The sequence below is a fragment of the Vigna unguiculata genome, chromosome 6 (genome assembly GCF_004118075.2).
Source record: "Vigna unguiculata cultivar IT97K-499-35 chromosome 6, ASM411807v1, whole genome shotgun sequence".
In the NCBI taxonomy this organism is placed as follows: domain Eukaryota; kingdom Viridiplantae; phylum Streptophyta; class Magnoliopsida; order Fabales; family Fabaceae; genus Vigna; species Vigna unguiculata.
Genome location: NC_040284.1, coordinates 30,747,981 through 30,772,306, shown reverse-complemented (window position 1 = coordinate 30,772,306; position 24,326 = coordinate 30,747,981). Strand labels below are relative to the sequence as shown.

The 24,326-nt window shown below is 33.0% G+C and overlaps 3 protein-coding genes and 1 non-coding gene across 4 annotated transcripts; 3 read left to right on the top strand and 1 right to left on the bottom strand.

Moving 5' to 3' along the window:
* Positions 1-390: 390 nt before the first annotated feature.
* Positions 391-540, top strand: LOC114189290. The gene has a single exon (XR_003605596.1). It is a non-coding gene; the product is annotated as a U4 spliceosomal RNA (small nuclear RNA).
* Positions 541-1,364: 824 nt separating this feature from the next.
* On the top strand, positions 1,365-2,980 carry LOC114189253 (CBL-interacting protein kinase 5-like). Its single transcript, XM_028077979.1, has one exon. The coding sequence runs from the start codon at positions 1,580-1,582 to the stop codon at positions 2,894-2,896; it is 1,317 nt and encodes a 438-aa protein (XP_027933780.1). The 5' UTR covers positions 1,365-1,579; the 3' UTR covers positions 2,897-2,980.
* A 6,046-nt stretch (positions 2,981-9,026) lies between these two features.
* LOC114189251 (CBL-interacting serine/threonine-protein kinase 12-like) lies at positions 9,027-11,152 on the bottom strand. Its single transcript, XM_028077978.1, has one exon. The coding sequence runs from the start codon at positions 10,855-10,857 to the stop codon at positions 9,340-9,342; it is 1,518 nt and encodes a 505-aa protein (XP_027933779.1). The 5' UTR covers positions 10,858-11,152; the 3' UTR covers positions 9,027-9,339.
* Positions 11,153-18,877: 7,725 nt separating this feature from the next.
* LOC114189248 (calmodulin-binding receptor kinase CaMRLK-like) lies at positions 18,878-21,550 on the top strand. Its single transcript, XM_028077973.1, has 2 exons — positions 18,878-20,453; positions 20,736-21,550. Exons 1-2 carry the CDS (start codon positions 19,037-19,039, stop codon positions 21,395-21,397), a joined length of 2,079 nt encoding a protein of 692 aa, XP_027933774.1. The 5' UTR covers positions 18,878-19,036; the 3' UTR covers positions 21,398-21,550.
* Positions 21,551-24,326: the final 2,776 nt, after the last annotated feature.

The following is a 24,326-nucleotide window of genomic DNA, read 5'->3' as shown; positions in this document are numbered from 1 at the left end:
AAGAGATATATCAGAATAATCACTTCATCCAAAAGACTAATGAGATATTCAAACTTAACAATAATGTTTACCAAATGTTTTTATTAGCTTCCAAAGTCTGTTTCTCTCCTCCTCCTTCCAAATTACAGGATTCGAATATGGCAAGAAGATAGTCCAAGCACCGGATTAGATTTTTCTGAAAAAGATCAGGTGATTACTGAGTAAAAGGAAACAAAGAGTTCACATCGGTCATCTGTGTCTCATTAATTTGAAGTCGGATAAACACTGGATTAGATTTCCCTGATCAGGTGATTACTTAGTAGAAACAAACAAAGAGTTCCACATCGGTCATGTGTGTCTCATTAATTTGAAGTTGTTCTATATATTGCTAGAAACTATCCTGTCACAACCATCTTTGCGCTTGGGGCAATGACGCAGCTAGTGAGGTACTAACCGAGGCGCGTCTATTGCTGGTTGAAAACTATTTCCAAACCCCCTCTTAGGTCTGGGCTTGTCTTGGGCCTTTGAGAATTTTTGGAAGGGCTCCCTCATGGTAAAGCCCTACAATCTTAGTGAAAAAGTTCTTTCTACACTTTTATCATATTTGTAAAGTATGAAATTATTTTACAATTTTTATGTTAGAAAATAATTTGAAATTTTAAAATCAAAAAGTTATATAGAAGAATATATTAACCTTTGAAGAATATTTCGTAGTGTAAGGAATAATTTAATTGAGTTAAAATCTCACTAGATAAAATTAAATAAGAATAGAGATCCATAATCTTAAGCTATATATTAAATTATTGCAGAATTAAACATTATTTTAATTTTTTATTAAAATAGAAGAAAAACTCGCTCTTTTCATGTTCTTCAGAAATTAATCACGAATTTTATAAATAACTTCATAGATTAAATTATTTTAGCTTATGCAAAATTTAGATTTTATTTATTTTTTGTTTCTTTTAAGTGTCTATCCAGAATTCTCCTATCTGGTCTATATAGTTTAGTCGTATTGGTAGATGTATATAAATTTTCCTATTACGAAAACTTTTTAAAAAACATTTATTTACAATACCTGAGATGGTGCATTGGGAGGAGCTGATGGTATATACTGAGATTAGGGTTCAAAATTGAGGTCGTAAAATTTGAAATAACGACTCATAGTCTCAACTGATGTAAATGTGAGCAATCTTGGTAAATACTATCGTGTCCCTGAAGTGCACATGCAGCTAAAACAATACCACAAACACAACCATTCCCGTATATTTTTGTTCATTTCACTATTTTTATACATTGCCACTACTGGTTAGGTCTTGATTTGGTGTTTCGTTAGCTTAAATTCCTCTCTAACCATTTTGTCAGATCTTGCACCAAGAGGAACACCCCTCACACGCTGCCAAAGGTGGTTCCTCCACAGCCTCCTAAACCTTCACGTTTTCCCTACACCAGTCTTGGTTTTTCTAAGTGTTCCACATTCACAAAATGGAGAGTGGGTACCGTAAGAGCAAGACAATCTTATGTGTTACTGCTTTGTGATCTCACTCCTTTTTTTTTCTTTAGACCCTTCCTTTTGTTCCTCCACGTTCAGGAATCAGGAAGAATGGAGAAGAAAAAAATTGTGATGCAAAAGTACGAGATTGGACGGTTCCTTGGACAAGGCAATTTCGCCAAAGTTTACCATGCAAGGAACTTGAAGACAGGCCAGAGCGTGGCCGTGAAAGTGATCAACAAAGAGATGATGATGATGAAAGAGGGTATGAAGGATCAAATCAAGCGCGAAATCTCAGTGATGCGCCTTGTGAGGCATCCCAACATTGTACAGCTGCATGAGGTCATGGCAACAAAGACAAAGATATATTTTGCAATGGAATTGGTGAAAGGTGGTGAACTTTTTCATAAAGTGTCCCGAGGGAGGTTGAAGGAGGATGTGGCAAGAAAATATTTTCAGCAGCTGATTGATGCTGTTGATTATTGCCACAGCTTAGGGGTGTGTCATCGTGATCTCAAGCCAGAGAACCTTCTTCTCGATGAGAATGGGGATCTCAAGATTACGGATTTTGGTTTGAGCGCATTGGTTGAGTCCAGAAAGAAGGATGGTCTTCTTCACACGATGTGTGGAACTCCAGCCTATGTTGCTCCTGAGGTGATAAAGAATAAAGGATACGATGGAGCCAAGGCAGATATATGGTCTTGTGGAGTGATTCTCTATGTTCTTTTGGCAGGTTTTGTTCCTTTCAACGATAAGAATCTGATGGAGATGTATAAGAAGATTATCAGAGCAGATTGCCAGTTCCCAAAATGGTTCTCTACAGATGTGAAAAGACTTATTTATAGGATCCTTGATCCGAATCCAACCAGGAGAATTAATGTTGCTAAGATTGTGCAAAGTCGTTGGTTTAGTAAGGGGTATGTGCAGATTGTGGAATATCATCTGCCACCGTTGTTCCCTAGAAATGGTGATGATATGTTGGATGTTGAGGTTGTATTTGATTCATCAGATTTAGATGACAATGCAACGCCAACTAAAAAAGAAAGCCCCTCGAAGCTATATCAATTCAATGCATTTGATTTGATATCACTATCATCAGGTCTTGATCTTTCTGGTTTGTTTGAAAATGATCACAACGAAAGACAACTCACCAGATTTACTACCGGAGAAAGACCTTCAACTGTTGTATCGATGCTTGAAGAGATAGCACAGACAGATGATAAATTTAAAGTCTTGAAGAAAGATGGTGTTGTTAGATTGGAGGGATGCAAGATGGGACTAAAAGGCCAACTCATTCTAGATGCAGAAATTTTTCAAGTTACATCTTCCTTGCATGTTGTCGAGGTCAAAAAAGTTGCTGGAAACACATTAGAATACTTTAAATTCAGGGAACAGTACTTGAAACCTTCTCTGAATGAAATTATCTAAGTCTGTCAAGGATATCAGCAGTAGCAATTCTTTCACGCATTTTTGTATGGGATTGATTTCCCAACAATGTATCATTGTTTTTGTATATAGAAAGATGGTTTCTATTGCTGCCACGATTATTTTAATTGCAACCACGGTAGTTATATATTCAATGGCTACTGCAACTCACAACCTAGTTCATTGCTTTGAACATCGTCAACATAGAACTAAGCACAATATATCTAGGATGGCCACAACTCCTCTTAGGTTAAGAAAACGTTAAAAGATAAAAAGGATTTTTAGCATAACCCAGCAACAAAAACTCTTTTATAAGAGTAATGCCATTTTAAATTTTTCATCAATAACATAAAAACGCATTTTTAAGATAAATAGAGACTAGAATTTCTTTTATAAAACTAAAATCATCATTCTGAAATTTTTTCAATAGCGAAATATATTTTATCCAAAATAAGGATTACATTTAGTAATATTTAGCAATATGTGTATGTAGTTGTGTCTGGACTACAGATCTGGTATTAGTACACTTCCGTTGGGCCCCGAGAAATTCAATGTACTATTTAGTATTGGGCCTTCTCTTCCAGTATCTCAATAAAATTTCTGAACACTTTATTTTTTTTATTCTAATAAACTTTTCTGAATGCATTTTTTATATTCTGAAAAACCCATTCTAAAGGAAGAAGATCTTAAAAATTTTCATAGATGTAGAGAAAACAACCTTATTGTTGTTGAATTGATAGATGACACATTTTCATTTCAACCAACTTCTCTATGTTTTGGAAAAATACAAAATAAAAGCAAAAAATGGTTAATTCAAGGCATAATCCTTGTAAAAAAATTGAATGTGTTTTAGTGAGTTATTAATGAGGTAGAATATTTTATTTTTACAAGTGAACAATATTGAAGATATAATGTTTAATCTTTTTTGAGTTGTTAACACTATTTAAAAAAAATTGAGTTTTACATTATCATCGTTTTTAGTATACCTCTTAAATGTTGGAATTTTAAATAAATTGAAAGTTGTATTTTTTTCTTAAATATTAATTACGTTTTTCTTAATGTATGTCCTATACCAAGGATCAAACTATTCAGTTTAAAATAATTTAAATATTAAAACCATTTATATTTTGTATTACATTGGATTTTTACATAAATCATAGTTGTAAAAATTTAAATAAAAAAAAGTAGATTTAAATATGAGTTGAGAAGGAGCTTGAGTATATAATTCAAAGTGTGCATGATAACATGAGGTGTGACATTAGTAGGTTGCACGCCAAAGACTCTTTATGTGTGATTCATGGTATGATTGACATTGTAAATACTAAATACTTGTTTATTTTTTATTCAATTTCTTCTCAGTTGAAAATCGTGGCCCCTGATTTGTTGATCCAAATTTCTTTGTGGTTGAATATTTGAATCCACGGTTACATCCCAACCACATACAACACAAAAATAAAGCCCAATAATATAAACACGCTAAAGAGTTCTTCTAAACATGCCTAATCACTTCATCATCACTCACATTCTTGGAGGCCATTTTGTCGGCAAATAATATTATTAATATTAATATTAATTTATTCTTCAAATGAGGAAAAAAAATTGGTCCTCTAAAAATATATTTCAGTTAAATAACTCATTTCCTGGGGTGATCGTTCCTATATTTATCATACAAACATGTTATTATCAATTAATTACTGAGTTTAATTAATTACCCATTTGTAATATTATATTTCTAGAACTGAATATATTTTGATTAGAGGTGTAAAATATTGGGAAACTTAAATAATGATAATGATGATGATATAATTATGAATTTTCTATTTTACATATATTGAAAATATTTACTATATATAATTTTAAAGTTAGACAGTGATTGTTGCTTCCTAGAATGGATCTTTATCAGTAATGTCACAGTCACACAACACCTGTAGGCCTCAACTCCAACAATCCAATGAATTTGAAGATGGTACCTAGGAGACACTTTTTTAAGGTGAGATTTATCTTTAAAGTAACTAATCATGTATTTTATTTTTTGTCATGTTTCATAAGGTTCTTTTTCCCTTTTGTAACCTAGATGGATGAGTATGAGGAATTTGTGTTCTCTGGCTTCTGACCACTGAATTAAGAAATGTAATTAGGGCAACGTGGAGGGTAAATATGTAAGTGGAAGATTGGTTTAAGGTAATTTATTAGGGTCTTTATGACTTTTGAAGAAACGGAGAAACAGAAAATGAGTCCTTAAAATTTGGCAAGAATTGAACAAATGATAGGAAGACAGGTTTGGATGAAACCAAGATAGCTTATCTACTTATAAAGTTGAAGTTTGATTGGTAGTTTGTGTCATGATAACCACTTCTTATTCCACACTTTAACAAGTTAGGTGACTTTTATAATCCAGGAATTCAACACCTGTTTTCACACCATATGCTCCAAAAATCAAATCACTATCCCAAATCAACCCACGATCCCATCTAAATACATCTTTCAACCAAAATATTGTTTTTTTTATGAGACGTGTTTATTTATTATTTGGTCACAAATATTAAACAGGTTATGTTTTTAACATCTCATGTAATTATGAGATATTTTTTATTTTAAAATTATATGAAGTTCCGTCACAATTTTATTTTTAAAAACACCTCAAAAAATAAAAAAACCTCAAAAGATAAAAAAGAAAAAAAATATTTAAATTTTATTTAATTTCGACTCATGAAATCTATTAGATATAACAATAACAAAGTTTAAACAAAATCGATCTATCTAAAACAAATTTTAATTCTTCACTATCATAATAAAAATAAATGCTAATAAACCCACTTTATTAGTGAACATGTTATTAAAATAATTAAATCAATTGCAAATAACTATTCGTTAAAAAGTTATTTAATATTTCTGTCCTTCTTATCTTTAACTCGTTCCAAACATAACTCTAATGGCAACAAAACTATTAACAACAATATAATTGCTATGTTATGCCGATGTTTGAAAACATTAAAAATTAAAATAATATAATTATTGTATTCAAAGTATTATATTGTTTTAAAGTCTGAAACTTATATTATCATTTTATTTTTAAAATATTTTTTGAAAGATTTAAAAAATATATATTTAAATTATCTTAACATCTACTTTAAGAGTAATGTGAAATTATATTATACAAAAAAATATAATAACTAACTGATAAATAAATAAATAAATAAATTATATTAATTATAATTTAAATCTATACATAACACAAAATCATGTCAGTTACTTATATAAAAAAAAAGTGCTTATTGTCAATTTGAATCAGAATCAATGTCAATTTAAATTAGAATTGACATGGATATAGACAAAATAAAATTTTTACTCTTATATGTTTTGTTAAATTATATTTCCTATTTTAATATATTTTGAATTATTTTATCGTCATAATAATTATAAATGTTAACATTAATAAAATATTTATGATATAACCAATTAAGTTATACAAATATACAAAATATTTTAGATACATAATTGATTATCTAACTTAAATATATATCATGTTTACCTTACACAATGAATTGTGTCGATTTGGAACACAACTTTCCTAATATTAGTATGAAAAGAAGCGGTTTGAAAACTTGCTTTAAATTTTCTTTCCACACACTTCGTCGACAAAGCCAAACGAGAGAGAGGGGAGCAACTTCCTTCCGAACATCCAAATAAGTGTCTCAAGTATTACATTTAAATTTTGTAGATGAAAAAAAAATAGTATTAAATTATTTTGGTTAAGTAGTTATTACCCAATTAAAATATGGGTTACATGTAACATATGATTTTTTAAAATAGGGCTAAATATATATAATACACAAAATTTATTCAATTTTTTATTTCGATTATTTGAGTTGTCATTAAATTCATTTACATATTTAAGATATTTTTTTATTATATTTGAATATTTATACATTTTTTTAATATTTTTATTTATTATGTATTTTTTTTCACATGATAATGTTTACACTCTCCATTTAAGTGTTCAATATCATAAAACTTTTATTTATTAAGTAATATAAAACATGTATATTCTTTATTATATATATTTTTTTTTTCATTTGAAAAACTCTTTAGTTTCGCTCAAACAATTTTCGATATCTCTTAATTATTGAGTAAGTTGATATTTGAATTATTATTTTTTAGATCTCTAATATATTTTTCATTTTTCACACATTTAGTTATACATTTTATTTTTTCTTTATGCAATTTCATTCGATCGTATCTCAAATTATTTTTAAGACACACATTTAATCTTTTTTAAAATATTTTTATTTGTTGTTTATTATTATCATGTAGAATACTATTTTGATATTTTTTATTTACTTATTTTTATTTTCTAACTAATAATTGTAGTGTAATTTTATCACTACAATTGTATAAATAAATTTTATTTACTATAGTATAATAATTTAATGTAATTGCCATGAATGTTTTTTATCATCATCCAACATATATTGAATCTCAAAAGATGAGAAATTTATGTTAAAATTCTATTAATATTAGTTTAATTTTTGTTCTTTTAATGATTTTGATCTAGTGATGTATTATAATTTATATTAGTGTATAAAAAAAAGAAATTTTATTAGAATTTAAAAAATTGAAGTAAACAAACACTTTTAAAAATATTTTTTAATTTGAAAATCGTTTTCCTTTTATATATATTGTTTTTAATATTTTTAAATTTTATTAACTATATATTTTGACTTTCATGAAATTTTATTTGGTATTCTAATTTGAAATATATACAATTATAATTTTTTTATAAATATTTGATAGGAAAGAAACAACAATATTAAATATATGATAATATTATGTTTTATTTACTATAATTTATTATTATTTTTATTATATTATAAAATTAATTAATTAATTTTAAAATAATAATAAAGTAAATATGAATAGATATATAATTATATACCTTATTCAATAAAAACATTGATAGAAAACAATTAGTTACCTATTAAATTTAGATACGGAGATGAAGGTAATTTTTTTCTCTGAAGATCGTTCAAAAACTAAATCTGATTTATCACGTTGCAACATTAAAAAAGATATTTGCTTTTTATTTCTTAATATCCACGTTTACATTTTTTGCCGTAAGGTGTGCAGTTCTGGCTAATAGGAGCGAAGAATTTTGAACTGAGAACTAAACATGGATTTGGATGATGTCATGCAATGTTGAAGAGAGAACTAAACATTGATTTGGATGATGTCATGCAATGTTTCTTTCAGAACTGCGATGACAATCCAATCTCCTATTGATTTGGATTTGGATTAATCGCCAACGCTTCCTATTGATCGCCTCTGTCCTATCAGATTTTAAATATTTGAAGCATTTTCTAGTGGGTGCTATTTTTAGATCAATTTTGGAAATTTATTGTTCCGCTACAAAGATAACACGTGTAGAGGAAATGCCACCCATTTAGATAATCTCTGCTTAATTTCTCCTTTTTTTTTATGGACTTTGACCTTATATAAGTACTACGCTTTCTTTTTTTCTCTTTGATTTTTATGTTCTCAAAGACTAAACATCAAGTTCTAAAGGGAAACTAAACACACATTTCGGAATACGAGTTTAATAATACTTTGCGTTAACTAGTTGAGATTAACAACAATTACTCTACAGGGCTAAAGCCCAACTTTGTTCTCAAGTAAATGGGAGCTTCTTGTGTATGGTTAAGAAATAACAAACTTCAGCAATACTTCCCTAGCTTTTAGATTAGACAAAATGATAGTTATTCTGTAAGTATTTACAAATACATGTTAAGTTAGTGTGTAACCAAACCAGGTTTCCGTCTATTTTCTTCAGCATGCTATGCACTGAAATTGCAGAGTTTGATCGAGCAAAAACAAAGTATCAAAATTTGTAGTCACTGGTGTCTTTTAATATTGGAATGGTTTGGTTAGTAAGATTCTTGGGTTCATCAGTTACAGCTTCAAACAATGAAAGGAAAAGATATGCTCATATATATTATAGGCTATTAGGCCATGTACAAGTTCTACGTCAATCACTCTCATTAGTCGAAACCCCACTTATTTAACATCTATCGAGAGATACATCTCCAATTTCAAAGGAATTTGTGAAGAGACAAAAGCAGTGGATTGCCACATGGACTGGTACCACTAAACCGTTTTGCTATTTCTGAGTACTTGATGTACAAAGCCAAAGTAACGTACAGTTTAGCAACAAGGAGTGAAGAAAAGTAGAATACATACAATTAGCCTTTTGTTTCTCGTATACAATTTAAGCATACCAACACAGTAGGCACCTAGCGCTTCAGTCAATAAGCAAACCTAAAAGCAGGAGAATTCTGTGGGCAAAATTTTTTAACGATTTTCATACACAATCTATAAAAAAATAAATAAAGCAAAGGAGAGAGTGAGAGAGGGAGAGAAGGCTTTAGTTTTACCCTTTTCTCTTCTCTACCTCACTCGATGGAAGGCATAGAGCATGGGCTTCCGATTTCAGAAGAAAAATCCGAAACAGGTTCAGAAAGGCCACGTAGCAAGGAAGGTTCAGGTGTAGACAAGCCTGAAGAAGTTGAAGACTCCTCCATCATCAAATTCTGCAATCCTGGCTTCAATTCGTTGTTACAAAACCTCTCATATTCAGCTCTATCCCCTCCCTTTTTCTTGACCTCCACCACAACCAAACTTGGTGTCAACTCAAAAATCTCAGCAGCAATAGTCAAAGGCCCTTTCACCCCCTCTCGGGTACCCTCCAAACTCACCCTGCAATCCTTCTTCCTCACCGTAAACCTCACCAACTGGGCAATCTCCTCCAATTTGGAAATAATCCTGTTGACTGGTGCAGCGGTCACAAACCTCGTCTCATCCTCCTTCTCCTCAAACAACCCAGAGAGATTAAACCCAGGGGAAAACGATATAATGTCGAAAGCATTCAAACTAGGAGGTCTAGGCAAAGGACCATTCTTTCTCCTAACTTCGACCTCCGTATCAGACTCCGAAACCGAGTAATCCGAAAAAGAAGCAACAGAAGCAACATCGTCATCGTTGTCCAAAAGCACGTCATCGTCCACATTGCAGAGCCTATCATCCTCAACATAAAACTTGATCTGCTTGAACCCTTTCTTGAACCACTTGTTCTCCATGATCTCGGGAATCGCAATCCGGGTTTCGGGCTTGGTGTCAAGAAGCCTCGTGAGAAGCCTGGACAAATCAGGAGAAAACCACCTGGGACACCGAAACTCCCCTCTGTAAATCTTCTTATACATTGCCATAACATTCTGGTCGTGAAAGGGCAGATACCCCGCCATCAACACAAACAACACGACCCCACAAGACCAGAGATCCACCTTGGCACCATCGTATCCTTTCCTCGCCAAAACTTCGGGAGCAACATACGCAGGTGTCCCACAAAAAGTGTGAAACAACCCATCCTGTCGGATTTGATCAGAAACCGCACTCAACCCGAAATCAGAGACCTTAAGATTACCGTTCTCATCAAGCAAGAGATTTTCAGGTTTGAGATCTCTATGGTACACCCCTCTGGCGTGGCAGAACCCCACCGCGGAGATTAACTGCTGAAAGTACTTCCTCGCAACCTCTTCTTTGAGCCTTCCTTTCGCGACCTTGTTGAAAAGCTCGCCCCCGCGAACGTATTCCATTACGAAATAGATCTTGCTCTTGGTGGCCATTACTTCGAAGAGTTGCACGATGTTGGGGTGGCGCACGCGGCGGAGGATGGAGATCTCGCGCTTTATGTGTGCCACCAAACCTCCCTTCAGAATCTTCTCCTTGTCGATTACCTTGATGGCCACGCCTTCGCCGGTTTTCATGTTCCGCGCGTAGTAGACCTTTGCGAAGGTTCCATGTCCAAGGAGTTTCCCAATCTCGAAACGACCCAATAGAAGGCTCGATGGGTCCTTCTTGTGATGGCTCGTATGGTTGGCGCCGCTAGGGGCCTTGGAAACGACGTCGGCCATGGATGGCCCTTGGATTTGAAATTTGGAGGCTAAACTTTTCGTTATTGTTTTGTTTTGTTTTGGTTGAATGAAGAGAATAATGGAGGTGGTGGGTGGTGATTGGTGTTTGGATTGGCCTCTATTGAAGGTTGTTGGAAAGAGTGAACGGATGGAGGGAGGAACGAACAAGGGTGTGGTTTTGATTTGTTTGAGGTTTCCTATGTGTGAGAGAGACTGTGATGATGTGTGTAAACAAATTTATCGTATTTGGTTCAAATTCAAATAACAGGTGAGAGAATGAACGAGAGAGATGCTTATATAAGGGAGACTATATACCACCATTAATTGGTTTCTATTTTTCTTTTACTTTTTTATCTTTTCCTTTTTATTTTTTTTATTTGCTTTTGCATTTTCTAATGCTAATGCTTTCGCTTTTCTTATTGTTTTTGTTTCACATTAGCCAATTGTAGTGCCAGAAAAATCGAACCAGCAAAATTGAACACGTTTTCCGGTGCCAAAAAATATCCTAAACTACCAAAACTTACACCCATTAGGGTTTTTATGTTTTGACTGTAAAGGAAAAAGTTATGGTTTTATTATTAAGTTTTTCAATTAAATAAACATTTATTAAATATCCTTTACTGAACATTTATTTAAAAATGTAATCACAAAAATTCTTAAAAAATTATTTCAAACTTATTTTTATAATAGTTATTTGTGACAAATTATAAATTGACGTTAATTTTTATAAGTTTAATTTAAATAAAAAAATAAAAATTAGGTTAATTCAATTTTTATTTTAAATTTTGATATTATAATACCACGTAGAACCCCAAATTCTTCTAACTATATTAGCCAAAAAAAGTGTGTATTTAAAAAAAAATATCACTAAGCATATTTTAATAAAGACTAATAACTTATTTGTCATATCATTACTAAAGTACATCTTATAATACCAATTTGTATGTATTATAAAAAAAATTAGTATTTGATGTTTTATCTGTATAATTAAATCATTACGTGATATTTTATATTACATTATATCATACAATGTATTATCACCACACACTGACCACAAAACAAAGCACCAATGGTAGGCAACCCTATCGTAAAAGGTCATAATTTCACTTTATATAAACATTACATACATCAATATGGTACAATCATACCATCGCCTTGTATTATTGAAATTATATATTTCAACATTTTCTTTTACAATGTCATCACAAATTATTTTTATAGTAGATAAATGCATCACAGATCATGATATACAAAGTTGTTTTTGTGAAAAGCAAAGTTGGTTGATTCACTTTGAATTGAGTGAATAACTAAATCAATATTTATTTTTTATATTTTATATTTAATATTTCTAGTGTAATTTATGCTATTTATTTGATTAAATAACTTATCCATCACATTTTAAATTGAGTACGTAGTTATAAATGCCTTTTTTTTTTAATTTAATGTAATTACATATTTTAAATCTCATAAAACTGATTAAATCTGTCTCTCTCTTTTTATTTTTTTAATCATAACACTGGAGAAATTAAATTGAAATATTCTTGGAAATTTGGTTAAAAGATAAGATACTGTTGCGATTGATACCCACAAATGTTGACTAAATTGGTTTATATAATTTATGAGTTTGGTCTGTCGATTAAAATGATTTGATGTTATTTTTTATGGAGAAAAATGAATATTTATCGGAGTTTTAGAAGGCCAACATGTGTTGTTGTGGTCTCCAAGCTTATGGGTACTTCCCTCTTCATTGGCACTCACACATGTAGTGGCTGCAAGTGCAGGCACCTTTTCACCAACACGTGTATCTGTCACTGCTCACCTGTAATTTCGTACAACATATTGCTAACCTATACAAGTCGGTTGCAAATTTTCAATGCAAAAGATAACATAAATAATAATGATATTTATACTTGTAAGAGTTTAAGAAATATTAGATTCGTTATATTGTATCTCACTGCGTGATTATTGTTGTTGACGAAAGTATTATTGTGTGGTTTTTTTTTTTAATTATTGAAATGGGTAAATTAAAACAAAATTATATGGATAAATAAGTTGTGTTACTTTAACGTGTTTTATTAAAAAGAAATTATAGTAGGATGACACAATTTTAGTATAAAACATGTTTAAGTTAAAGTATTAAGGTGAAATAATTTTAGTTTGATATTGATATTGACAGAACTGGAATGACACAACTTTAATTTAAAATATTTTAACTTATTTTTATGCTGGATAGGAGTTGTGTTTGTAAAAGATATTTTGACGTTCAAGTCAGTCAAAAGTTTCAGTAGATAATAAATTATAATTAATGAACGTAATAATATACCTCATATACTGTGTTATTTATACTGTGTTTATAGACTTTTTTCCTATATGAGCTTGATCCATTTGGCTAATTATCTTGACTAATCTTGAGTTGATCAATTTGTTTAATTACACATTAATCACGATCTTAACTTAGTTAACTCGTTCAACATTTTCTAAATGTCGATTTTGATTGATCGACATGTATCTGGCCAAACTATCATAATGCTGGATCATATCATAAAGACTTAGTACATCTAGGCATGAGTGACCAAGATTTATTTGGACATATGAGAATTATTTCCTTATTGACCGATATGCTGTTGGCCAATCTTTCTCACCTGATAGCCTCACCTGATAGCCGTACTATAAGACTTGAGTATACTTAAATGTGGGTAGCCTATATATCTTTAGATATATATAATACTTAACTAAAGTTACATAACTTTAACACGATTTCAACTTCTTTGCACCTTTCCACAACTTATTCATGTTCTAATTTTTTTTTTTAATTTATTCATTTTTGATAATTTTTCTCAGAAAAAAATGCACCTGCTTTTGCCTATTGTTTTAGATTAGACTACTATAATAATTTAACAAGCACACGTGACATCTGAGTTTGGTTACATGCCATGTTCTGGGATTGATCTGATTATAGAACATGGGTTTCGTTGTTATTTATGTTTTATGTTGTGCCAAAATTCCATCGAAAAGAAAACCCAGACTTAGTGGGTGGTAGTTTCGGAACTCAAAGAACAAGGCTTGCAAGAAACTAATAGGCTGTCACTTAGCATGGTCGAAGGATAACAACGTTTCAAGAATCATACTATTTCTTCACGCAACAATGCACTGTACGTGTTTCCTCTGATTTAAGCTTCTGCATATATTTTTATGCACCGTAACTTTCCTTTCCTTTTCAGTTTTCTATTTGGTCGGTGACAATAAAAAAGTTCATTTCCAGGATAAACTCGTTTATAAACATTATTTTGTTTTAATTTATTAGTTATTTTTGGAATAAATTTGTGAAGGAACATTCGAAATTGAAAACATTATACTAAAAAAATACTTTATTTTTAATTAATTTAAAGTTTGAGGGATCATTTATAAATATTGTTCTTTCCGTCTATATTATAAGATACATTATAGAATAGATTATGGATTTTTTTTTTGTAAGTTTTTCTTATAATTTATATACAGCTTTTATGTTTATTTATATTATTTTTTCTATTAAATATTATGGGTACATGTGTTTTGTGAATAAATAATGAGAAGAGAATTTTGGAAACGATTAATATTGTGAAGTGAAGGTGAGGAAAGAAAGAATAGAATAAAGCAGGAGTTGAAAAGTCAACTCTGCGTGGGTGGTAGAAATGATTATGACACGCAATGGGCAAGCCTATGATATAATGAATGATGTTTGAAGTTAGTTAAGTAGTTGATTTTGCCTCCAATTTCTTTTCGCTGATATTTTAAGTTATGGTCGGTTTCGGATTCATGTCATGTATTTTCATGTCATGTTTAGCTTAGTTTGAGCAACATTAAATTTACACATCAAATTCAGTATAAAAAACTATGTTATACTGAATTTAAGATAAAAATAATATTAAAAGCAAAACTACAAATTTCAGTATAAAAGGATAAAGGATGAAAAATTATTTTAGCCTACAATTTATTACAATGAGGGTAACTGTAGTGGGAGAAAGAAAAGGTCATAAAAGATAGTGAATTTATTTGAAATAATAATTTATATACGTAATCATATTTTGAAAAAGAAAAATGTTATTTGTATTTTGTTTTTCAAGGAAGATTAAAATGAATACTTGTAGGGAAAAAAATTAATGCAATCAATGCAGTGCACAACTTCATTATTTGTGGCCCATTAAGGAAAAGAACATGGGCCTTTAATAGATCTACTGTGGGCTAGTCTCCTTTTAAAGTCCAAAAATCAATTGGACCCAAACAAATTTAAATATTCCGGACGAAGAAATTTTAAAATTTTTGTAGGAATTGAAAATCTGTTGGAAACTATCCGTTGGGAAACTTAACAAACATCTGATTCCATGGCCTGACATTCAACTCTCTTACATCCATTCAAAGGCTGCGTACTTTGTTTGTCTTTTTAGTATTCGTTGAGAATATCGGTATCTTTTTCTATTAGTATTAGTGTTTTTTTTGCCCATAATATTTATGTACTATGATTGGAAATAATTACTGATACTAGAATATAGACAATATTTGCTAGGTCGAAAATGTAAAGTATTATATAAAAAATATTTTTTCCCTTACCAGAACATTTTACACATTAGTTTATAACTAATTTATATATTTAGAATTTCAATCATCATTTAATATATGTAATTGCATGTGGAGTATTTATTTGTATGTAGGATTACTAGAAAATAGAATAAAACAGTTTTTAAAAATATGTAAAATCCGAGTTTCACATATATTAGAACAAATCTATTAAATTTTGAGGAATAATTTTATATTCAAACACAACTAGAAAATGACTATGATATAAATTACACTGCAATATATTCATAGATGAAAAAGTTATAACCTAAAAAACTCTTTTGAAATAAAAAATTATGTACTGTAATATAATATCTCTTGGTCTGAACTTTATTTTTTTATTTATAAAGTTTTACTTAAAAAATCAAACTTTTGTGAGAGATTTGGTAAACTTAAAGAAAAACTCTTCCATAATTTTTATAACATTTCCTATTTTTTTTATCTTACATATTGGATACGATACCATGACCGCGTCTTCACTGTGAAGACAACTCCACACAGAAGATTTTAAGTGTATGTGTGTGTGATAATCATGTGAAATGAAAATGCTAAAAAAAATGGTAAAAATTAACTCTCAACCATTCACACTCATGAATTATGTCACCTTTCTCTTCTGTTTTGCAAAATTAAATGACCTTAATTATGATATGTGGAAGCTATTGCCCCGTAGACTAATTTTAAGGTGTACAAACCCTCCATTATTATGCCCATAAAGTTTTCAACTCAACGTGTATAAAGAAATTAAAGACCACCCACTTTCCTTCACTACATGTTCATCATATACTATCTCAGAAATTATGAAGCTTTTTACTTTTTTTATTCTCTTATTTTCACTTCTTAACCCAAACAAAAGGAAGTTTTGGGAGCATGCAAGATGCTGATACAAACATAGACTTATAAGTGAAATTATTTTCTGATTCTCATTTTCGAGACCCACTCTGGTGAATCAGCTTTCAGGTAGGAGTGTAAAGTTGTTATACTAATTTATAATAACCCCAAATCTCAGTCTTTGAATTTAATACTATATTCTAAGTCTGAGTTGTCATTCTCTTGGAATTCTGATTTGGATGGTTGTGGATTAGGTGATACCGTCCACTTAACTTGTTCACCATAACCGATCCAAGCACAGTTTAATAACATAAAATTAATGTGCATATATATAATGGTAACAGAGAAAAGCCAAAAACCAGGTGCCAGAGCAGGTGTGATAACCACTAGCATCTGGAATTTGTGGAGCAAGCTCCTTGCCAACTTCCAAATCCACTACAATGCAATTTTGAACTGCTTTACCTCTTTTGCTTTCTCCTACTTTCACAAGTGGATCATGGGCGTCTAATTTGTCATTTTCTGAAGATCATGCTTTCTATCTATTCCTTTTATTCTATATCATTTTCTTTTCAATTCCCACTTAATATTTTCTACCAAATTGGTATGAATTCTTCAAATATGCGTCATCTTGTTGTTGCTCTTTCCAACTGAGGTTTCGGTTTTGAAAGGCAGGAAACTTAGAAATTTTAAAATTTGAATTAGTTTGTCTGCAAGGTGGTCCTGAAAAACTAATTTAACCTTTGTCTTTTTCTCTGCAGAAGGTAACTTTAGGGTTTTTTTTTTCTTCTATTCTGTATATATTTGATTTTCTATATTGACAATTGACTATCACAATTAATTGAGCAGAAAACATCTCACCAAATGTTACTCACCCTAACGATCCAACATGCTTAGGTCAAATTGTTATTTTTGTTTATTTTTCCCTTGAATAGATAGGGTAGGAACAGGGAATTAATTTGCGGTTGGTGGATTTTGCTTTCCTCTTACTTGAAGACATAGTTCTTTCTGCATATAACATGTGCAAATAAATTGTAGAGGTAATTTCTACCAATCAAGGGAGCCATAAAAAACAACCTTGTTGACCGATGATAGAAAGTTAGTGGAACACTGGGCATTGTTGTGACAAGGGCTTAGTAATTTGCATGTGCTTTGTTTTTCTTCCAAGTAATTAATTAGATGATGGAAGTAATGTCCCAAACTGTGCTTGGCTCTTCCGCAAATTTGCCGATACTATTTTGTACCACTTACTCGGTCATAGCAATCAATTGGGTCTCTATCTGTTTTTGTCTTATAGCTATGACAATCAAATTGATTAGGCATGGTTTAAACCAGAAAAACTAGCTTAGTCAAAAGGTAAATGAAGCATTCATGACTGCAATAGTGCATGCAATCAAAACAATAATTGTTCTCTTATGCTTACTGTATTTTCTTCACCCATGACTAATCCAAGAGTTACTCTGTCAACCGCTTCTTAGATACAACGTAACCTTTTTTATTTATGCTGCAGGAAGTTAACTGTGACTGCAATAATTTAATTCTTAGTAGAAAGGAACCCTCAGGATTGAAGACTTGGCCCTTGTTGATTATTGAACACCTGCTGAAGTAGGAATGGTTGTCAAAAACATAAATAGAATGAAAACTATCAAACTAAATTTCTTCTGCTTCTGCCATCAGAACAACTTGTTTTTAACCCCAATAAGGATTGTAGCCCATTCCTTAAAATCTGGACTCACTCTGCAACTTTTGCTAAATTTGAGTGGTCAGTTTCCTACACTTTGCATTGGACAAGTAAACAACTGTTATCCAACAAAATTGAATTGCATGTTATGCAGCAGAACCAAGCATACTAGTACTACAACCTTAAAATCTTCAGAAGACTCGGTATGTTTACTAGTAATTACTAATTTACAACAGTTTTAACTATGGCTTCTTTATACAGCTAAACTATCTGTTATTCTGTTAAGGTATTTAGTATAGCAACGTTCCCTTCATGTTTTTCCCATCATTGTCAGTAATAAGAAACATTGATATTAGATAAGTAATGTACACAAATTATTTTAAAATTACATAGTAAAATATATTTAGAGAGGTGGAGTTTCAAGTGAGGAGCCAGGCCCTGGCAGTGGTAGGTGTTGTCAACTGTGTGGTCTGAGATTGGATAATTTATTGCATGGCCATGGGAGCATGTTTAGCATTACATCATCTTCTCTGTTGATCTTTCTAACCTTCTGAATCAGAAATTAAAGAACTGGGACCCTATCCCTTTCGGTCACCTTCAAATCTATTTGAATTAAGGGCTATTGTATTTTTTTATACATCACAGACTCATTGTTTCTTCTGTCTGAACCCTCCACTTTATTACAGCGCACTCATTAGTCTCCATGGCAGCATTGGTTTCACAGAAATTCACCGTGGGAAATTATGTCAGAGAGCAAAACATTTGAAAGTAAAACAAAAAGCGACATTGACTGGCATGCGGTGATCTCAAACCTCTTCAGCAGTCAACACCTATGGTACATTTTCCATTTAATGGTTTTTCACCATTACAAATAACCACGCTCACGTGCCCGTTAACTCCTCCGTCAAAAACACTTGACGCCGTTGCTCCCACTTCACTACCACTATAACCACCAACTGTCCCACTTGGCAAACAACTATAGCCCACCCTCGGCCCCTCTTTCTCTATTGCCTTTCTCTCTTTCACACCAACCATCAGGGTATAATAGGGACACGACATTGAGACGGTGGAGCTAAGAAAATGAAGCCCTTTTCCACGTTCTTTATTCTCCTTTCACTGCTTGCGCTCGTGGACTCTAAATATTATTCATGCAAAAATGAAGACCAGGAGCTGGTGTCAAAGGCGTTTCAATCTGTGTCTGGATTCAACTCTTCCTGGTTCCAAAGCGCTTCTAATTGTTCAAATGCTGCTGTTATTAAAAGACTAAATCTTTCCTTCAGGAACCTAAGTGGAAGCATTTCGTGGAAGTATCTGAGGAACATGTCCAAGTTGGAGGTTCTAGATCTGTCTGGGAATTTCTTACAAGGGCAGGTACCAAACTGGTTGTGGACAACCTCATCCTTATCGGTAGTGAACCTTTCTCAGAACAGGTTCGGAGGGAGCATTAACCCCACATCCCAAAACGGTTCCTTTTCATCGCTGAAAAATCTCAATCTCTCATACAACAGGTTCACCAACCAGCTTCACCTCTCTGTTTTTAAAAACCTCAAAAGCCTCGACCTTTCACACAACAACCTCAGAACTTTACCTTTAGGGTTCCAAAACCTCACCAATCTACAATACCTTAATCTCTCCGACTGCAACATCAAAGGTAGCGTAAAACCCATTTCCACCCTAACCTCACTATCCTTCTTGGACCTTTCAAACAACTCTTTGAACGGTAGCTTCCCCTCGGACTTCCCTCCCTTGAAGACCATACAATTCTTGAACATCTCCCACAACAACTTCAAAGCATCCACCGCATTAGACAGATTCAAAAAGTTCGGCAAATCGGCGTTCATTCACGCTGGTAATAACTTCAGCTACACCGCATCCAAAACGCCAAAGCTAGGTGCAACCTGGACATCAGCTTCAACTTCAACCCCACCACATGAACGGTCCCACCACATCCAGGCGGAGAAGAAGAGGCCGAGAGAAAAGCAAAAGTCAAAACAGAAACCAAGAAGCATGATTGCGGCCTTGTCGTGTGCCTCGGCACTCGTGGTTGTCGGACTGTGCATGTGCGTTGTGTGGCGTTGCAGAAGGAAGAGGCAATGGGCAAAAAAGAACAAGTGGGCGATCTCTAAGCCGGTCCCAGTGAACGTGAAGATGGAGAAATCGGGACCCTTCGCATTCGAGACAGAATCAGGGACATCATGGGTGGCTGACCTGAAAGAACCCTCTTCCGCACCCGTGGTCATGTTCGAGAAGCCTCTCATGAACCTCACCTTCGTGGACCTCATTTCTGCCACGTCACACTTTGGCAAGGACTCTCTCCTGGCTGAGGGCAGGTGTGGGCCCGTGTACCGCGCTGTCTTAACCGGAGACATCCACGTGACAATCAAAGTCATCGAAAACGCCAGAGACGTCCATCATGATGACGCTGTCGCTCTCTTCGTTGACCTTGCTCAACTCAAACACCCCAATCTCTTGCCCCTCTCTGGTTACTGTATTGCAGGTAGCGACCCTACTTTCATGAATTAGTCCAATGTTTTTATTTTTCTGATAGGTTCCAAAATTCTGATCTATAACTGCGCACACCAGTGTCCTTTGACTTAACCTACTCACATTAAATGCCTCACGGGTTTTAATTTTTTGTAACGTCGCACTCGTTAAGTTAACCTATTCAGTAACCATTTCCACCTACTTCTACCACTCGCTATCATTACGTGTAGATAGATATTCATGCATGCAATTTTTACAATTTGAAAATTTGAAATATTGTTACTGTTATTATCAGGGAAGGAGAAGCTGGTGTTGTACGAGTTTATGTCCAACGGTGATTTGGGTAGGTGGTTGCAGGAACTACCGGCGGGGGAGACTAATGTCGAGGATTGGAGCGGTGACACATGGGAGATTATTCAAAACGGCGCCGTTTCTCGAGCATCGCCGCCGGAAAAGATGGGCTGGCCAATACGCCACCGTATTGCGGTGGGCGTAGCGCGTGGATTGGCGTTTCTGCACCACGCGGGGTCAAGGCCCGTCGTTCACGGCCATCTCGTCACCTCCAACGTCCTTCTCGGCGACGACTTCGAGCCGCGAATCGCGGATTTCGGGTTCCGAAAGTTTGGAAGGGAGAGCGCTGCCGCCGCGACGAACTGCTCGACGGAGACGGATGTTTACTGCTTCGGTGTGGTGCTTATGGAGCTTCTGACGGGGAGGGGCGGCACGGCGGAGACGGTGGTTTGGGTGAGGAAGGCGGTAAGGGAGGGACACTCTGTGAAGGCGCTGGATGAGAGACTTAAACTCGGCGGCGGCGGCGGCGGCGACTCGGAGAGTGAGATGGTGGAGAGCCTCCGAGTAGCGTATCTGTGTACGGCGGAGTCACCCGGAAAGAGGCCCACGATGCAGCAGGTATTGGGCCTGCTCAAAGATATTCACCCGAGTAACGGACTCGACTGAGTTCACTCGGCCAAGCGAATTGGTTTTCCATTTTACACGCTAAACCTAGATGAGCAACTCAATTCCTGGTTGCATGCCATCTGGCAATGGAGTTTTGGAGCATGTAATTGTTTTTTTGGAAATTGCATTAAATGAAATATATGTTTATGGTTATGATTGCAATGTATATACCAAAAGTTGAGGAAGAAAAGAAAAAGGGAAAAAGAGAGAAAGGTGGAGAAAAAGAAGTGTCTGTTTTTTGGTGAGCATGCATACATATTACATATTGCATAGGGCAGAGAATCCCACTTATTAATTGTCTCTTCTAAGAGGGACTTGTATCATTTTTATTCTTTATCCCTTTTATTTATGTTTGCTTTTACTTTATTCTAGTGTTAATTTATTTCTCTTTAGTTTAGGAAAGAACATCCTCTGAAAGAAACAAAGAGGGTAGATGAGATAGATTCACCTATGCTTTTGCATGTCCACTTGCTACAGATAACGTGTTTGTTTTCATTCTTTCTCATCTCATTAGGTAAGCTCACAATCTTCATTGTCAACATTCTACGCTAATTTCTTTCAAAAGTTCCATCTACTTCCTTGCTAAATACCATGATTTCGACGGAACATGGAATCATTCAAAAATAATAGTTCGCCCACATCAAAAGGGATTTGAAAAATCCTATATTTAATCATTTCAGGTGTTTACATTCGCATTATATACAGTGGTGATAGATATATTTAGCATTCCATTGTTCAACTAGCGTACAACTCCACTGGGATTGGGTAGTTTATGTCAAACTATTTTGACTATTGGGACAATGAATTAGGGAATTTTCTGAAGCTCGTGCTTCTTGTTTTCCTTCAAATAAATGTTCCGGTGACGGGTACCGCACTCGTTTGAGTCGGTATTAACCATCGGCTCTCGTACCACTTGTTAAGTTTATAAGAAGAGGTTTTACTAGGAAGAACAAACACCAATGAGATATGAGTTCAATCATACAAGGAATTGATACCACTCTCAACCCAAAATCTTAAGACAATGAGTTTATGGGTCTTTATTCTTATATAGTGTTCTAATTTCTCATATCTTATCAATATAAAATTTAGACTCATACTTGAATTTTTAACCTAACCCTAACCCTGTATTCTTTTATTAATAGATAATTAGGACTAACATTTTTCTGCTAATGTTTAATTCTTTGACGTGACACGGAAGAACATTGATTTCAAAATTTTCATCTGCATCACAAAATAATTACTAACATTTTGCACGTCACTTTCCACTTTACTTTCACTTTCAGCTTCTTTAACGTTGGTCAGCTCGCTAGATTTCCGTGTCCCTAATTTCATCTTCTTGGATAATAATTCTTGAAATGCTTTTTTTATGTACATAACTCAAACAATAATGTGAATGGAGTTAAAAAGTCGTGGAATTAAAAAGCTTTTAGTTAAATATTTTAACATCACTTCCTATGAACACAAAAGAAACGGAAATCACAAATTAGGTTATTTTTGGCAAAAAAAATAATCAATACCATTCTTTCTAAATTTCTTTCTACATACCATACTATACATAGAGATAGATGCACTTTTTGAGCTTCAGTTTTTGAACTAAAGTAGAATGGTTCAGTTTTTGAGCTCTTTTTAGCTTTTGCTTTACATCCACATCTGTTTCCAAATATGCTACAAATTCAGCCATTTTAGACAGTTCAGTATTTTTCTGAAAGTTATTTATGGGAAGCGGTTTACTTTTGACCTTGAGCAAATGAATAACTCAGTGACTGGATTCCACTAAAGTTGGTTACAGAGATGAGATAAGATTTCAAACATTACATATTCCATATATACTATAATAGAAACATGGGCATATACGCATTTATTTTTACATTTTCTTTAACGATAAAAAATATAAATACATGTTAATTTTAAGGATGAATCAGAATCAAACTAAAGTTTAAGATGTCTATCTATAAAGAAAATAAAGTTTAAGTGTTAATTAAAATAAATCTAGCGTTGATAGTACCTATTTTAAAAACAATCAAATTTAGAAGGGTTAAATATTCTTTCCCAAATATGGAAATTTTGAAACTCTTCACTTATAGGGCTTAAGAATCATAAGGCTATCACGCCTTAAAGAATTACAAATGATAAATTATTCAAAAACACTAAATAATATTATTTTTTGTCTATTTCAAATGTAAAATGTTTTCAGTTTATAGATAAATTTCTAGTAATTTTATTTTTTCCTCTGTCCTTTTATTGTGTGGCGAGCGTAGTTATCAGAATTGCAAGAATCATATGATTCATATCCGCTTCCATACCATTCGTACAACCATTGATGTTGATTGCAAGGTGTATCAATTTTGACCTTCAGTTGCACTCATGATATATGTATCACTTAAACAATTGCTGTTTAATTTATTATATATTCTAAAAAGAATATAATTTTGTTTAACATCTTTTACACACACATACTACCTGATGTTAATTTTCAAGAGTCTTGTTTTAAATGATATGTATGAATATAAATCTTACTTCCTTTTAAAACATCATTTAAGATCTTTTTGAGAAAGAAAAATACAACAATTATGTTATTCTAATAAAATGTTATTAAATATATTCTCAGGTTTCTAAAATACTTAATCTATTGACCAAATTTTACCTAAAGAGAAAGAAAATATTCAAATCATAAACCAAGTAATGAACCAAACCCAAGCTTTAAAATTTGTAACCATCTCAAGCTCAATTTTTTAAATTTGGCTCGGTTAAATAAATATAATTTTGAGCTGGTTTTTTTACAGGCTAAAGACAAACCATGACTCTGCCCCAAGTTTTCACTGTGAGGTCATTAATGAAGTTTCTCTATGACATGCTCAAGCCTCCTAATCAAGGGGAACTAAATACATTATCATGTGTTCAATTTCAATCACTTCATTGTTTTTCTATT